General features: G+C 40.8%; 1 protein-coding gene and 1 non-coding gene across 5 annotated transcripts in view; one reads left to right on the forward strand and one right to left on the reverse strand.

Annotated features, from left to right (window-relative positions):
- Nucleotides 1–1,477: 1,477 nt before the first annotated feature.
- TGS1 (trimethylguanosine synthase 1) overlaps nt 1,478–17,493 on the reverse strand; it is a 39,879-nt gene continuing 23,863 nt past the window's right edge. For 3 of the 4 annotated variants that reach the window (XR_009053635.1, XR_009053633.1, XR_009053634.1), the window contains 2 exons: nt 15,100–16,282; nt 1,478–1,745 (listed from right to left, as the gene is read on the reverse strand). Coding sequence is in view for 1 of the 4 variants with exons in the window: in XM_057734088.1 (XP_057590071.1) it covers nt 1,623–1,745; nt 15,100–15,178; nt 16,066–16,282 (419 nt within the window). In the remaining 3 variants the exon portion in view is untranslated. The remainder of the gene's footprint in view (nt 1,746–15,099; nt 16,283–17,493) is intronic. The other variant, XM_057734088.1, reaches the window with a different exon arrangement.
- Nucleotides 13,537–13,608, forward strand: TRNAA-UGC (transfer RNA alanine (anticodon UGC)). The gene has a single exon. It is a non-coding gene; the product is annotated as a tRNA-Ala (tRNA).

The raw sequence follows: 17,493 nt of genomic DNA on the forward strand, positions 1-17,493 counted from the left end.
CACTTCTAGGAACCTACTCTACTTAAAAATATACACTGTAGTACTATCTGCAATTGCAAAAACTGGGAACAATATAAGTATTCATAGTTGGATAATGGTTAAAGAAATTCTCATAATTTGTATTATGTGACTGTTAGAAAATGTTTATGTACTGATGTGAACATATTTGTAAGACATTAAATTAAAAACAAAAATCAAATGCCAAAATAATATAATTGAATCCCACCCCATCCCACTGTGTGTGCGCAAGCTTATATTGCAGAGACGTGTCTTAAAGGACATACACCAAAGTGTCAATGGTGGTTGCCTTTGGGAAGAGGTATGGACATGTGGGAGATGGGGGTGGAGAGAAAGGGCTCAAGGCAGGACAGATGGTAGGGTGTACTTAAATTGTTGAAATACATACTCACTTTCATAAAAATGTCTTTAAAAAGTTTTACAATTACAAGAAAAAAAAAGAGTTGGACTAGAACATGATTTGGCTTCTCAGGAAGATTTTATTTGAACACAGGGGCTGCTTAATAGATAAAGTTCTTTTAAGCACTACTAATCTATAAATGAGTCATTTTATAAGTCAGCTATATCTGTGCCATTAGTGGGCAGGAATATTTTAACCTTCATTAGGCTTCTTGTTCTGCTTATACACGGTCACATATATTCAGGAAGACAAATTAGTTTTAATATTAACAATATACAAGTAAGAAAATGTATTGTGGAAAAAGGTACATGCACGAAAGGTTAAGTGACAAAGACTAAAAAATAATTGGTGATTTTGGAAACCTACTTTTACCCCTGAATCTCCCACTCCAAGTGGCTAAGTAAGCATATTCTAGTGCTAACGGCCACGTATAGAGCTGTTTATGACCAATGCCTGCCGTTATTTAAAAAACAGTGACAAGTTTATGGTATAGACACTAAGGCTACCTGATAAAAAAGTATAAAAATCTAGAACATCGACAGATTTTGGTGCTGCAAATTAAATCATAAAGATTAATTTAATCCTTAATGATCAGTTCAACTGCTATGGTATTGCAGGGTAATCAGTCAAACTTTGTAAAGTTTCAAGAGACTGAAGTCAGCACTGCTCCATCCTCCAACCAAGTTGTTTTTCATTTAACAGGTTATTTTTTCTAATATTTACTAGAAATTCTCCACTTTATTTCAATCCCTCAGCTCCATCCCAGCCAAAGCTATGTTTTGTTTAATGTTTAATATGCCATTATTAAAAGAGAAACATCCCAGATCCCCCATGGACAGAAAGCCCCATGTTCCTGAATTGTGACCTTCTTGTAAAAATGACTGAACACACCTTTTAGACAATTAAGCCACACATATTCTTCCTCCTCTGACATTTTAATAGAAAAAGAATATAAACTTCTATATTACAAAATATATTTCATATTTTTTTTCAATAGAAAGTTAAAAAACACTAACTTTATAAAATAAACGGATGTTTAAAAGCAAATTCCGGCTGGTACCACATCAATGTGGAGAAAAAGGCATATTAGGGTACCAATCCCCATTCGACTATGGGCACAAAGTATCAGTGACTAGAGAGAAGGAATTCCCAGTGAATAGTGTTCTGACCACTGCAGGATCTTTTGGTCTCTGTACCGCCTCACTTATGATTCTGAGGCTGATCTTCGGATCAGGTTCCCAAAATAAGCAGTGATTGTCTTCAATCTATTATTAAGAAAGTTTTGTTCTATTTCCACTTGCCCGCCAGGCCCAGCCAAGGACGCCACCTAAAAATGGAACAGAAGAAAGTCACACGTACATAAGCATGGTTTCAAAAGAAATCTTTCATTCAGATGCTTTATCAAATAATACAACTCTGGCTTTTTATTTAAGTCTTTCAAATAACGAGGCATCTCAGATGTTCACTGTCACTTCCCATGTGGGTATTACTGCAGGATTTGGTGGCAGAAATACATGTTGTTTCAGACATTTCTGATAGTCCGGGCATGGCTACACTGCTACGCTTTGTACAAGACTTGTTCTCTCATATGCCAGAAGCTACAGAACTGAGAGGAACGGAAAATCAACTTATCCTTCCCAAGTATCAGGTTTACTTATTAAGATGGAATACATCAGAGAGCAGGGCAGACCCCGCCAGACTCTCACAGGAGCCCCAGCCGCCACCACCTACACCCTTCCCTTCTCTAGGAGGGCTCTGGTGCTGTGCTCCCAGCCTGAATCACCTCCTCCACCTGCTGCTCTTTTGTGTGTGTGTATTTTTAAGTCTCCCCCTCCCCCCTTTTTATTGTGGTTAAATATATCACTCTTTTTGAGGTCTACTCATATACGGTGACTAACCCCGTTATTTGGAAGCTAAAAGCACCACCCGCTCTCCACCTCCACAGAGTTAACCTCAAAAGGATACTTCAAATTAGCACTGCTTTACCCTAAGTTCTTACACAGATGAAGTTTTGTTTTAGTCCAACATTTTTTCACCCAACCTCTCAGGTCTATTACTAGCAAATACACCCCCTTCTCACCCATGATTCCATCACCAGAGACCAGTTTGTTGGGGGTAGCAGTGAGGATGAGGGGAAAGGGGAACGGAGAGAACTGGAGACATGGGGTGCTGGAGAAAGGGCTCCCCAAGTATCAGGGACCAGCACCAACAACAGGACACACATCTCTGTAACTATGTCACTGTAACTGGCAAAACTGCAGCTGTGTATTTTGCAGAGAGGTGCTGTCGGTCTAGTCTGGTTTGGAGGTGAGAGCACTAATCTCAGTAGTATTATACACGCTCCACCAGCATCGAGCGAAGGTAAGGTTTATTGTGCATCACCAATGAGTATGTATTTTAAAGCATTTCAACTTCCTCTTAGAAAAACGTCACAGATACAGAAATAGGGAAGAAGCAAAAGTCATTCTATAGTACACACTTAAAGAAAAAAAAAAGAGGCTGTCCCACTAAGGCAGTAACAATGTCAATACCAACCCTGCCCACAAAGAGATGCAAAACAGGTGGCTGTGTTTTTATCAATAGGAACAGATGACAGCAGAAGTCCAACAGTGTCTGTTGCAATGATGAGATGCACAAACACCCCACTAGCTGCTAATAAGTCATATAATAGTTCAAGTAAAACCAGAGCAGCAATTATTAGGAAGAAGTGTTTCATTTTCTATTTTGATACCTTTATGTCAGTCTGATTTCTCACAAAGGGCAAAATGAAGAATTTTGTTTTTAACCAATAAAAGGCATTTTGACTAGTATATCTAAAATATAATTGTTTCACAGTAATTCTTCTATGAGTTAAGATATGACTTAAGTGCAATATTTCTCCCATTCCTTTAAAAAGTGATTTATTTAAAGAAAGTGAGACTGGCAAGCAGAAGTTTTCTCTGGGGGTGGGGTTGGGGAAGGAGAGAGGAAGAGGAAGAAAAGGAGGAGAGAAGAGGCCAGGTGAAGAGAACCAAAGCAGAGCTGAAATAGCAGCAAAAAATCTGCCAGGGCTAGGGGCAGAGAAAAGCAACCAGAGTTCTACCAGTAATTTGCTCATGGATATAGAAAGCCCTCAAGACAGGGTTTGGCTTCCTAAATCTAAAAAGCAGGAATACTACCTATCTCCCTAAAAAGAGCACCCTGTAAGCCATACAAAGAATTACATTAAAACAAATCTCAGAGAAGGTAGGGTTGTCTGGACCTGGATGCTTTGGATAGAAAAAGGAATGAGGATGTCTTAGGTGGGAGTTTTTGAGGTCTATTACAAAATAGTTAATGAACTATTTTACTCAACAACTACTGAATAAATGGCTTAAAGGTTTTTGCTCTAGGCAGTGAAATGTAGCAAAACAAACAAACCCAAAACCAAACCAAACCAAAAAAGAAAGTTGCCTTCATGAATCTTACATCCTAGCCAGGAGACTCAGATGGTGGACAACTAAAACAAGTACTGCAAAGGCCTATCGAGGGTTTAGAAAGAAATTTTTTAAAAAACTTAACGTTACTAAGTGTTCTAATTAAAGATAATTTCTAACCTTAGCCTTTTTGTGTTTTTTTAAAAAAATATTTTCATAAATGCGTATGTTTTAAAGGTTAGAATTCTAGAGCTGAAAAAACTAAAAATTATGCAGTTCAAGCCAATAAATGTGGGAAGACATTCGGGAACCTTTCTGAAACCTTGAAAATGTTAAAGTATGTGGGCTGAGCGATGGGATTCAGAATGTCCTGCTTGAGCAGTGGAGGAGCTGAGGGTGCGGGGTGTGGAGACTAATATCACCCTGTTTGGCCCTGAAGGATGGCTGGTTAGCCAAAGACGGGTAAGATTCCTCAGAGGAGGAACAACCTAAGACAGGCACAGTCGCAGAGGGGCCAACAGGGGTGGGGCACAGACCCCCAATATCTGAGAGAGGTCTCCTGCCCCCAGGGCTGTTTTGCTCTCCAGGCCCAGCTCAAATCCACACCTGCTCAACTCGGACCCAGGAAGTAAACAAAGATAATTGCCTCAGTCATGTGAGGCCTTTGTTTATGGGTGTAACCTGAGAATGTTAGCGGAAGAACTCAATAAAAGCAACCTGGGATGAGTCAGCAGGGCTCTTGATCCGAGAGGTCTTGAGCCCCCTGGTCCCACTTTTCTCTTCAGTCTGTGTCTGTGTCTTCTTCAAGCCTGCGGCACCCGTCACTCACCTCGAGTCGCCGAGCTGGTCTTGGCAAGTGGCGCCCAACGTGGGGCTCGAAAGGCTTGAGTGACGAAGGCTCACGGAAAGTGAAATTGATAAAAGTAAAGAATTGGGAAGTGCCATGAAGCCCCCAAGAGGAGAGTAAGAGGCCTCTGAGAAAATCCTGCCAGTGAGTAAATCTCTTGGGTAGTTTGTGTTCGGGGTAAAATATGGGAAATAAGGAAAGTTCAGATTAATATCGACCAGATGTATGCCTGTTATGGCAGCTCCTAAGGGCAGGTGGAGTAAAAAGCAAATGAAGGTCTTCTAAAAAGCAAGTGAAGGTCAATTGTTAGAAATTCTGTAAATAATTGAGAGAATATTGTACATAGTTTCCTTCTTCAGGCTGTTAATATTTTATCTGATTCTGCCTATGTGGTTTCCTTCTTTAGGCTAACACTGGATTTATGTACTTGGGATAAGGTTGGGAGCGAACTTAAAAAACTGCATTCTAAAGGGACTCCCGTACCTATTTCTGTTTGGTCAAATGTGGTCTCTGATTAAGTCAGTATTAGAGCCTCTATTAGAGCCTCTGTGGGCTCCTGAGGGCTCAAATGATAGCTTTGATGAAGAAGCCGGTCCATCAGAGGACCGATGGGCATGTGCGGTGCCAAACGAAACTGAAAAACAAAAGAGAAAACAAATGGCTGAGGGATTAAGACCCTCGGCTCCCTCACTTGTGGAGGAGTGCAAACTTTCTATACTGCCCCCTCCTCCACCCTCTTTAATGCCACCTGGGGGAGCTTATGCCTTTCCTGTGTCTATAGGACACTCAGTTTTATCATCCTTACAGAAGGGCATTTTGCAGGCTAGACAAGAGGGAGATCTGGAAGCTATGCAAATGGTATTTCCAGTAACTCTTCATGAAAGGGTGGCACCTGGAGTGGATCCTAATAATCCCAATGGAATTTATGAGGCAGTACATGAGCCGATACCCTTCAAAATATTGAAAGAATTAAAGCAAGCAGTACAAAATTATGGAGTAAATTCTCCATTCACCATAGGTATCATACAGGGAATAGCCGAAGGCTCTCGTTTGATTCCAGCTGATTGGGCAACGTTGGCTCGTGCAGTACTAGCCCCGGGAGAATTTTTACAATTCAAAACCTGGTGGTGTGATCATGCTGAAACTATGGCAAACCAGAACCAAGCAAGGCAGATTCCTATCTCCTTGGATCAATTAATAGGTAGTGGAAATTGGGGCAGAGTTTAAGATCAGATTCTGATGGAAGATCAGGCCATAGAACAGGTGAAACGTTGTTGCTTAAGAGCCTGGGAGAAAATAGAAGCTAAAGGGCAAGCTCCTGTCTCTTTTCAAAAGATCATGCAGGGGGCAAGAGAGCCCTATACTGAATTTATTGCCAGATTACAGGAGGCTATCAAGCGGCAGATCACTAATGCTGAGGCTGCTGATACTATTTTGCAATTATTGGCTTTTGAAAATGCAAATACAGATTGTAAGAAGGCCATTGGACCTATGAAAGGAAAGGGAACATTAAATGATTATATTAGAGTGTGTCAGGGAATGGGAACTGAAAGCTTTAAAGCAACAATGATGGCACAAGCTATGGCTGGACTGAAAATAAATAACAAATTTCCAGGGAAATGCTTTAACTGTGGTAAACAAGGACATACAAAGAAACAATGTAGGAATAGAATGGATAGAAGGGCTGTTAATTTTTAAGATAATGTAATCAAAGGGCAAAACAGCCTGGACTTTGTCCAAGATGTGGAAAAGGATTTCACTGGTCAAGCCAGTGTAAATCTAACTTCCATAAGGATGGAACCCCCTTGTCGGGAAACTATCAACGGGGCTCGCTCCTAGCCCCGCAACCAAAGGGAGCCTATCAGATCTAGAAACAGGCAGAAATGGCCCAATACTCCACAGTGCCATGGAATTATCACCAGCCACAGCAGGCAGCGCAACCTTAGACCTTCCTTGTGCAGAATCTATTATTATACTGCCTGGAGAAACTCCAACATTGGTCAGGACAGGAACTACTGGACCTTTGCCAAAAGAAACCGGTGGCTTAATACTAGGAAGGTCTGGTTTAACATCAAAAGGAATTAGAATTCATACTGGAGTGATTGATAATGACTATACTGGAGAAATTAAAGTGATGATATCAACTTCGGTTCCATGGAAAGCCCATCCAGGTGATAGAATAGCACAGTTGCTTATTCTGCCATATTATAAGATTGGCAATAGTACAAAAGTAAGGAAAATGAAAGGCTTTGGAAGCACAGGAGAGGCCGGAGTTTTCCTCTCTGAAAAAATTTTAGAAACACGCCCGACGTGCTCAGTAACTATAAATGGAAAAGCTTTTAGAGGATTAATAGACACAGGTGCTGATGTTTCAATTATAAGCAGTAATCATTGGCCTTTTCGTTGGCCTACTTGTCCTGCAGACATTACAGTGGTAGGTTTAGGTAGAGCTCATGGCTTGCAGCAAAGTGCTAAAATATTGCCTTGTATTGGCCCAGATGGGCAGCCAGCCCACTTACAACCCTATATAGCAGACCTTCCAATTAATTTATGGGGAAGGGATTTATTGCAACAATGGAAGGCTGAAATCCACATCCCAACGTTAGATACTTATAGTATGCAAAGTCAAGAAATGCTGATAAATCAAGGATATCAGCCAGGGTTAGGTTTTGGTAAATATCATCAAGGGAAACTATTTCCCATTCCAGCTGAAGGTAATGCAAATAGAGAAGGTCTTGGATATCAGTCTTTTCACTAGTGGCCACTGTTCGTAAAAGCTTACTGCTTTCCCCAGCACCAATCCCATTGACCTGGAAAACTGATACACCTGTATGGGTTGAGCCGTGGCCTTTAACCATAGAAAAGTTAGAAGCTCTAACAGAATTAGTGACTGAACAGTTAGAAAAAGGACATATTGAAGAATCTTTTAGCCCATGGAACTCTCCAGTATTTCCAATAAAGAAAAAAACTGGTAAATGGCGTTTATTAACAGATCTCAGGGCAGTCAATGCAGTTATACAACCAATGGGGGCCTTACAACCAGGCCTCCCATCACCTAATATGATCCCTGCTAATTGGCCTTTAATAGTTATTGATCTGAAAGACTGCTTTTTCACCATTCCATTACATCCCAAAGATAAAGAAAAATTTGCTTTTTCTGTGCCTGCACTAAATAATAAAGAACCTCGAAAAAGGTTTCAATGGAAGGTGTTACCTCAAGGCATGTTGAATAGTCCTACTATTTGCCAGAATTTTGTTGCTAAAGCCCTTGAACCAGTACGACTAGAATTTCCTAATTGTTATCTTATCCATTACATGGATGATATCTTGTGTGCTGCTCCTAATCAAGATTTACTTACTTCTGCGTATATTAGCATGCAGCTTTGCCTTGATAAAGCAGGACTTAAAATAGCTCCAGAAAAGGTACAGATGCATAGCCCATATCAATATTTGGGCACAATAGTTGATAGAACAACTATTAGACCACAAAGGGTGGAACTGAGGTCAGATCAAATCCAAACTCTTAATGATTTGCAAAAACTCCTAGGAGATATTAATTGGCTTCGCCCATGCATAGGGATCCCCACCTATGCATTGTCTAACCTATTTGCTTTGTTAAAAGGGAATTCAAAATTAAATAGTCCAAAAACTTTAACATCAGCTGCTTTAGAGGAACTAAAACTTGTAGAAAATAAAATTCATTCTTCTCAGTTACAGAGAGTAACTGTTAATCAGCCATTGCAATTAATTATATTACCTTCTCCTCATTCACCTACAGGGATATTAATGCAAAATGAAGGAATTGTGGAATGGTTGTTTTTAGCAAATACTATGGTAAAATCCTTGTCACCTTATTTAGAATTATTAACTCAGTTGGTTCTGAAGGGAAGAGCTCGAAGTAAGCATTTAATTGGAACTGACCCTTCACATATAATTATTAATTTAACTACTAAAGAAATTCAGGCTTGTTTCCAAAATTGTGTAAGTTGGCAAATTGCCTTTGCTGATTATATTGGGAAAATTGATAATCACTATCTGAAAAATCCCATTTTGCAGTTTCTTAAGAGAACTCAATGGATTCTACCTCGAATAACAAAATCTGATCCTATACCAGATGCTTCTATAATTTTTACTGATGGCTCTAGTAAGGGCCGAGCGGGATATATGGGATTTAAAACACGACAAATCCCTGTCCCTCACTTTTCAGCTCAGCAAGCAGAATTATATGCAGTTATCTGTGCTTCGCAAGACATACCTCAGGCCGTTTTCACTATTAATTTTTTGAATGTATCTGCACAGGCTACGGATACAGCAGCTGAGAGGCATTTTCGAGCCTCATCTAAGAATGTGACTCATTTTAATGATGCACAGCCACTGATATGGTGGCAGGACCAATTGACTAATATCTGGTCATCAGGAAGGTTAATCACATGGGGAAAAGGGTTTGCCTGTGTGTCACCAGGACAAGGCCTGGAACCTGTGTGGATTCCATCTCGGAGAATTAAGCCATATCATGAGCGTTCCAAAGAAACGCCATCTTGAATGGGATATAGAATCTCCGGAGATGAACTTTGTACATTTGTTTTCAGGTTTGAGCTTTGGATACTAAGTTTACTAATTATGCCATCCCTGATAGACCTTTGTGTGAAATAAAACGGATATGGGCTGATAGACAAGATCAGATTCTTTGGGATGTTTGCCATGGGACGGAAGGTGTGATACAACTTAATGGTTCCTACGGAACAGTATGAAACTGGTCCCCTAAGGGGTATGCAGTCTCTGATGGTTTACACCAAAACAACTCCTCCTGCAATCCCTGTAAAAGGTTGTGATGGTATATACCAATATTGCCATGCACTTGCCCTATCCCATCTTATGGCTTAGGACTGGATTAGTACCTCCTTGGCCTCAATTAGAGAATGGCAGAGCTCAAACACAAATATGGAAACTTCCCTTAAGTTTAAGAACATTACAAATCTGGGATGGCCATGATGCCAGTGACACATCTGCTGGGATATGGAGCGGATGGTTTCACACTGGACATACAACAATTACAAACTAAAATAACTGGCATGCAATATGATCTTTGCAATCTCTACACCAAATTGCTACTTTACGAAGTATAGCTGATGGATTAAAAGCATTGCATTCATTGGATTGGATCAAAAGCATGAATAGCAGTCTCCTAAGCATTTTGATACTTTTTGTTGCCTTTTAATTATCCTATGTTTAGTTCTCAGGTGTGCAGGAGGAATGCTCCAAGGATTGATGAAAAAGAAATAACTAGAATAGGCTTATCTTCTCCTACAGGCTTATCTTCTCCTACGAAAACAAAAAAGGGGGAGATGTGGGAAGACATTCGGGAACCTTTCTGAAACCTTGAAAATGTTAAAGTATGTGGGCCGAGTGATGGGATTCAGAATGTCCTGCTTGAGCAGTGGAGGAGCTGAGGGTGCGGGGCGTGGAGACTAATATCACCCTGTTTGGCCCTGAAGGATGGCTGGTTAGCCAAAGACGGGTAAGATTCCTCAGAGGAGGAACAACCTAAGACAGGCACAGCCGCAGAGGGGCCAACAGGGGTGGTGCATAGAGCCTTCCTTATATCACCCTGTTTGGCCCTAGAGGATGACTGGTTAGCCAGAGACGGGTAAGATTCCTCAAGGGAGGAACAACCTAAGACAGGCACAGTGGCAGAGCGGCCAACAGGGGTGGGGCACAGACCCCCAATATCTGAGAGAGGTCTCCTGCCCCCAGGGCTGTTTTGCTCTCCAGGCCCAGCTCAAATCCACACCTGCTCAACTCGGACCCAGGAAGTAAACAAAGATAATTGCCTCAGTCATGTGAGGCCTTTGATTGTTTATGGGTGTAACCTGAGAATGTTAGCGGAAGAACTCAATAAAAGCAACCTGGGATGAGTCAGCAGGGCTCTTGATCCGAGAGGTCTTGAGCCCCCCGGTCCCACTTTTCTCTTCAGTCTGTGTCTGTGTCTTCTTCAAGCTTGCGGCACCCGTCACTCACCTCGAGTCGCCGAGCTGGTCTCGGCAAATAAAGAATATTTTGTTTCAAGCAAACAATGTCATCAATTTCCACTAGCAGGTATAACTGACAAAATGTCATCTGGTTCCTTCCCCTTTCTTAATGGTTAATAAATTGAGAGAGAGAGAGCATGAGGGAGGGAGAGAGGGAGGGAGGGAAGGAAGGAGGAAGACAGGGAGGGAAAGGGGAAAGGAGAGGGAGGGAGGGAAATATATAGAAAGATGAGCAGCTCCAGACAACACGTTATATTTTTGGTATTGTACCTAAATATACTAGATCTACCAAAAGAAATCCCAATCTGTTTGGACTGGAACTAGAACTAAGGACTGAACTCTCATCAACTAGATTTCATGTCGGGCAATAGGGCTGTTCTTTGGGGACAGCGAAAAGAGAAACAGGCAAAGATCACAATGCAGGTGGTAACTTTAGTGAAATAAAAGGTAACGTGTAGAATATTTAAGAGTTAAAGATTCAAAATCGCATTTTTTTAAAAAAGCAAACTGATTTAAAGTAAAAACATGATAACGATGAATGAGAGAAAATAATTTCTAAACTGGATCCTCATGGAAAAACATATAATAAACACTTTATTGTAAGAAAGATGCAGAAAAATCAGAACAATGGAAAAATGTCCTATTACTACATTGCAGAAGTGATTATTTCTGCAACATGCAAAAACTTGCTGAGGAGCAAATTACACCACATGAATATGAAGAGTACCTTTTTGGGGCCTATAGATCTCTGTCAATTACAGTGAGGGAAGCAAAAAACATCTTAAATATTGGCTGTGATTAGTATCCTAATGACTGCTGTATAGTACAGGGAACTCTACTTAGTACTCTGTTATGGCCTATATGGAAAGAGAGCCTAAAGAAGAGTGGACATATGTATATGTGTAATTAATTCACTTTGCTGTACACCTAAAACTAACACAACATTGTAAATCAACTACACTCCATTAAAAAAAAAAAAGAAACGTAATGTCCAATGGACAAGTGTCTCACCCATGATTCTCTTTTGTCCTTAAATTTCTTTTGTTACATCCAACTAATCACTGCACAAAAATGAAAGTTGGGCAAAGATATTTCTGATGAAGAGTTCTCTGGGAGATAAAAGAAAATATTTTTTATCAATGGAAAACCACTCGTGTTTGGAAAGCATGGTAAACCCAAAGCTAGCATTGGCTGCAATTCTATGGCTGTCAAAGGAAAAAAATGAAGGAAAACACAGCAAGATACAGGCGTCAAGTAGATAATATACAATAACCTGGCTCCATCTACAGTGATTTCAGTGAGAGAGATATACCTTCTCTCCAAAGAGCCTGGAGTCTGACAGTGTGAGTTTGGATAACAAGGGATACATGTCCTGGAATAAACCCCAGAGAGGAAGGGAATAAGAGATTGAAGAAAGGGGACCTGGAAAAGTATTTTACTAGATACAGAAAACCATTAGATTTACTTCCTATATGGAAAGATGATAAGACAATTTATATTTGTATTGAGTACATAGTCAGTTTAACTATCGTAAATATAAATGTTATTCAGAGTACAGATCTCCCTGGATGGGAAATTAACTGTTCTTTATAGGCATTTCTATGAGAAAAATGCAGGCTGAGTTTCAAACAGCAGCCTCGTAAGCTTTTAGACCCCAACCCACTTGTAAGTCCAGGGTGTTTTGTCCTTCTAAATGTTCCTTAGCAAAAGGTTGACTTCTCTGTTACTCTGCTCTTTCTAAATCCTGTAGTACCGTCTCTTTTCTCATTAAAAAAATCCCACATGTGGATAGATTTTCTCCATTTTATTATAAAAATAAAAGCCGATTTCCCACTGTAATGTGATCCAAATTCAATACCAATACAATGCGCCTGAAGTCTCAGGCTTCCCTCCTCACGGCCCCTGTTCTCTAGTGTCATTACTCCCTCTAGAGGCAGGAAACGTGAATGAACTACCAACTGGAATTCTGGCAGGTGTGTAAACAGTAAACCAAAACGCAAGAAAAAAAGTTAACTTTCTCCTTGGGCGAATGTTAATTTAACTAGAAAAAATGTACTCACCTGGACTTTCACAGTAAACAGTGAATTTCCTATTGTCATTCAAGCACCCAAATATGCCCATCTGATGTTTAATATAAGGATCATCTAGCCTCTCATGAGACTAGTTATGATGTATAATTTTTTTTTAATTTTTTTCTTTTCTTGATGCATAATATTTACATATGAGAAAAACAGAATTATGGAAGCAGCTCAGCCTTACCTGGGAATCTAGAACGCAGATCTGAGTCACAGGAGTAGCAGATACTAGGTTTAATATTCAATTTGACATAAAAATGCATAAAGCAAGGAGATAGTGCTTTTTCCTTTTTCTTGTGACAGCACACACCACTTGAGAGACTTAATGTTTAGACATGAGGGCTCATCAACAGACGACAGGCAGCCAGCTCTAAGTTCATCCCCTTCTAACTCACAGAGTAAGAGCTCAGACTTGTTAACTCTATTTCCTCTTCTATTAACCTAGAGAATCTCAACTCTGGCAGCACTCGACAATCCCTTGGGGGGTTTGAAAAAAATTTATGCTTGGGCCTCATCCCAGAAAACAAATTAGAGAGAATCTTTCTCAGTAGACTTGAGTATCAGTAGTTTAAAAAAGCTACTGAGCTACAACTGTAAAACTCTTAGAAGAAAACATAGGGGAAAATCTTCAAGACAATGAATTTGGCAATAATTTCTTGGATACGACATCAAAAGCCCAGGCAACAACAACAAAAAATTAGATAAGCTGAACTTCTCAAAATGAAAAGCTTTTGTACAGCAGAGAGCACTATCAAGAGAGTAAAGGGGGAATTCCCTGGTGGTCAGTGGTTAGGACTCCGCACTTGCACTGCTGAGGGCCCAGGTTCGATCCCTGGTCAGGGAACTAAGATCCCACGAGCCAAGCAGAATGGCCAAAAAAAAAAAAAAAAAAAAAAAAGAGTAAAGAAACAACTATGGGATGACAGAAAATAATGGCAAAGCATATATCCAATAAGGGATTAGTACTCAGAAGATACGCACAAGAAAGGATGGTCAATATCACTTGTCATTAGGAAAATGCAAGTCAAAAGCACATGAGGTACCATTTCATACCCATCAGGGTGACTATTACCAAACAACAACAAACAGAAAATAACAAATGTTACTGAGATCATGGAGAAATCAGAACTGTTGGGAACTGCTGGTGGGAATGTAAAATCATTCAGTTGCTGTGGAGAACACTAAGATGATTCCTCAAAAACCTAAAAACAGAATTACCACATGATCTAGCAATCCCACGTCTGACTCTATAACCAAGTGCACCGAGAGCAAGGATGTGACTAGATATTCACACGCCCAGGCTCACAGCAGCTTCACCCACAACAGTTGAAAGGTGGACCCTAAACGTCTGGGACGGATGAATGGGTAAGCACAGTGCGGTGTCCGCACGCGACAGAACGTTACTCAGCCTTAGAAACCAAGACGACCGACACGTGCTGTACACGGGTGACCCTCAGGGATATAACACTAAGTGAAGTAAACCAGACACGAAAGGACAAATACTGTACGAGCACACGTGCGTGAGGGATGTAAGTATGAGGTATACATGAGCCATCCAATTTACAGACACAGAAACTTCAGGGCAGGTGCAGGAGGAGGGATGGGGAGTTAGTGTGCAGTGGGTACAGGGGTTCAGCTTCGGAAGACAAACATGTCCTGAGGTGGACAGTGGTGATGGCTGTACAACACGAATGTATTTAATACCACTGGATCATATGCTTCAGTGATTTATGCTAAATTTTGTTAGGTATAGTTTACCACAATTAAAACATCAACAAAAGCATGAAACAAAGATGTCATCAGAACTTTGTGGGGCCGTTATTATTCTAGGGAAAAAAACCCAACATGTTTAAAATAAATGTTTACGATGAGAACGGAACAAGGACATTTGAGTGTTAGTCTTGTGCCCTATACCTCAAGACTATAGTTAAAACTGTTCCTGGCCACATGGAGGTTTTATCTGTCTGTGGATTTCTGTCTAGGCCAACATTTTCAACAACACCTAAAACCCTTCTCAAGATAGGCGGCAGCAAGAGATCTCAGCTAGGCTAGGCATGCACATGTGAAACACAACATGTTCATCCTTGCAGGACGTGGAAGGAAAAGCCCTGAGTGCTCTGTTTATGCTTAGGTAGGCCAGCAGCTGTGGAGGTGAATGGGATGAAACAGGCATGGATTTCACTGCTAAGCACTTCCAGTTTTCTAATAATAGTCAAAAAGTCAGGGACTTCTCATCAATACATTCTCAAGTAAAGAAAGACCCTGTATCTTTCTCCATCTAATCTCTGTAACGGTCACACCAGAGGCTCACAGAAGTTCTTCAATAATGGCTTACCTGGTCGATATCAGCATTTCTTGGAAGAAAATAAACAATATTATTAGTGATCTTCTGGGAAAGTCTGAAAATTTCAAAGGTGGACAGTAGTTAAGGAAAGGTAACAAAAACAGCAGTTAATTTCTGATCAAAGATAAACGTTCTTCACATATTATATCACAACTCAAATGCACTTCAATGTGTAACAATACCCTCAAACGGGACCTAAAAGAGAATTAGGTAGCATACTGTCCCTGATGGGTCAGGGATTAGAGCTTACATCTATTTATTCAATTAGCCTAGTGGTAGGAAACCAAGAGCTGGAAATACACACTCTTTCTTCCTGCCACCTCCTAGTTTCTGTGAAAACAGAAAGAATAGGAAAGCACAATACTGCCTCTTTCCAGTAAAGAGTACAGACAAGGAATGATGTCCACTGTATTTTTCTAAATTTTAATTAGCAACTTAAAACACAATTCCTGTGAAAGTCATACACGACTCCTCTGGGGAACAGAGAGAAAGAGAGGAGCAAATGACAAATGCTATTCTTTATGGAGTAAGGGCTTGTGCCAGCATCCTGGAAAAGTAACAGGGAAACTCTGGACACACAGAGGATTCAAGTCAGCGTGAGGAGAACAGTTAGGGGACAGATTCCCAGACTCTAGGGACAGGTCTCAAGGAAGCCCCCAACTTCCAGACAGTAATTCCACACAATGAATGCCTTTCAGTTCCTGTTCTGTGATGGTAAAACTGGAGAGTAAGCAATGGAAATACGACCTCACATTTGCCGTAACTTTTGGAGATCACTCACCAGTTAACTTTTATGCAAAACAAACTGGAATCTATATCAAGTGCTATTAGCTCAGAGCTCTCCTCCTTACTAATTTCTCTCTCTCTCTCTCTCACACACACACACACACACACACACACACACACACACACACAAAACCACTGTCTGAGCAAACGCTGAGGCCTCCCAAAGGATATCCACCAGGGGACATCATGTTGCTGATGTCAAAGATCTCGGCAGTGGCGTAGTCCGGTCCTCCCCAAGGCGGGCTGAGAAACACGACGTCAGCCTTTAGACCAGAAGCCAGCTGCAGGAAATCTCCACAGACGAACTCAATCTTGTCCACCACCCCATAAATTTCTGCATTATTGCGAGCGAGATCGATCTTAACAGGATCAATATCAATGGCGATCACTAAAAATGGGCAGAAGAAAGAGGAGTTAAATGATGATTATTAGTTACAAAGACGTTCATCTTTTGCAGTCAGTTTATTTTCTGTGCAAGATTGTTTCTAAAGACTTTTTAAAGAGGGATTGGCCACATATACGAGAGAGAGAATTTAACTAAAATTTTTAATCTAAACTAGATTCACTTGTGTTGTACCAAGAAAATGTAACTGAAGGGCGTGGCCTTCAGAGCTGCCTCACTCACCCGCTGGCCAAGGCAAGCAGTGGCATTGGCCACCCAGCACCCACTGAGCCCGGTCTCCGGACAGCATCACGCTCCGTGTGCTGGACAGCCGAGCAGCAAACACTTGGGAAGATCGTGGCTGCGCGGAAAGCCTACACATGCTAAGATTTCAGATAAGGCCAGTTTCCTCAAAGCGAGGCAACTTCTAAAGGAAGGCAAACTTGACAATGTCTACAGAAAGGCAAAATAAAACACTTCTTGACAAACCTATATAGCAACTTATGAAGAAGAGATGTAAAAACATCTGCTGGTGACGTTTAAGGAGACATTTTAGGTAGAGGGAACAAACGTTAGGTTTTCACCGCACAGGCTTTCATTTTTAAATTTACTGCAATTTTGTAATCAGCAACGCAAACCTGCATTCATTCTGGCTCACTTGCATCTTGCAGTAAATTACTCAAGTGCACCTGTATGTGCACCAGGACGTCAGTGGCAATCTTTTATATCTGCCAGGGCTAAGGGGAATCCTGACGCGTACACCATGGTTGTCAAGGAAACAACTGCATTCCAGAAAATGCCGGTTTCAAAATTTGTTAATGCTTTTGAGAAATAATGCACTAAATAAGTCACCCAAACAATGAATATAAGCACCAATCATATGCCACAAAATCATGCTTGTGCAACGCTATTTTGTCTGTTCTAAATAAAATAGCATTCATATTTATAAAAGAGAAAAACGTCCTTCTTAGCTGCTTAGTCTGCTATATTTATAGTACAGAGACAGGCAAAGACATACTGACAACAGCAAAAATTCAATGCAAAAAAATGACTTTCAACACCAAATGTATTCAGTGAATCGTCCTGTTTTCATGTGCGCTCCCTGGAGGCCATCTTTGTCTTCAGGCCTAACAGAGCGCAGGCCACTCACTCTAGCACGTGGAGGAAGTGCTGAGAGATGCTGGAGGAGACGACGTGACCTGCATGGTCCGGTAATG

The sequence above is a fragment of the Hippopotamus amphibius genome, chromosome 5 (assembly GCF_030028045.1).
Source record: "Hippopotamus amphibius kiboko isolate mHipAmp2 chromosome 5, mHipAmp2.hap2, whole genome shotgun sequence".
In the NCBI taxonomy this organism is placed as follows: Eukaryota; Metazoa; Chordata; class Mammalia; order Artiodactyla; family Hippopotamidae; genus Hippopotamus; species Hippopotamus amphibius.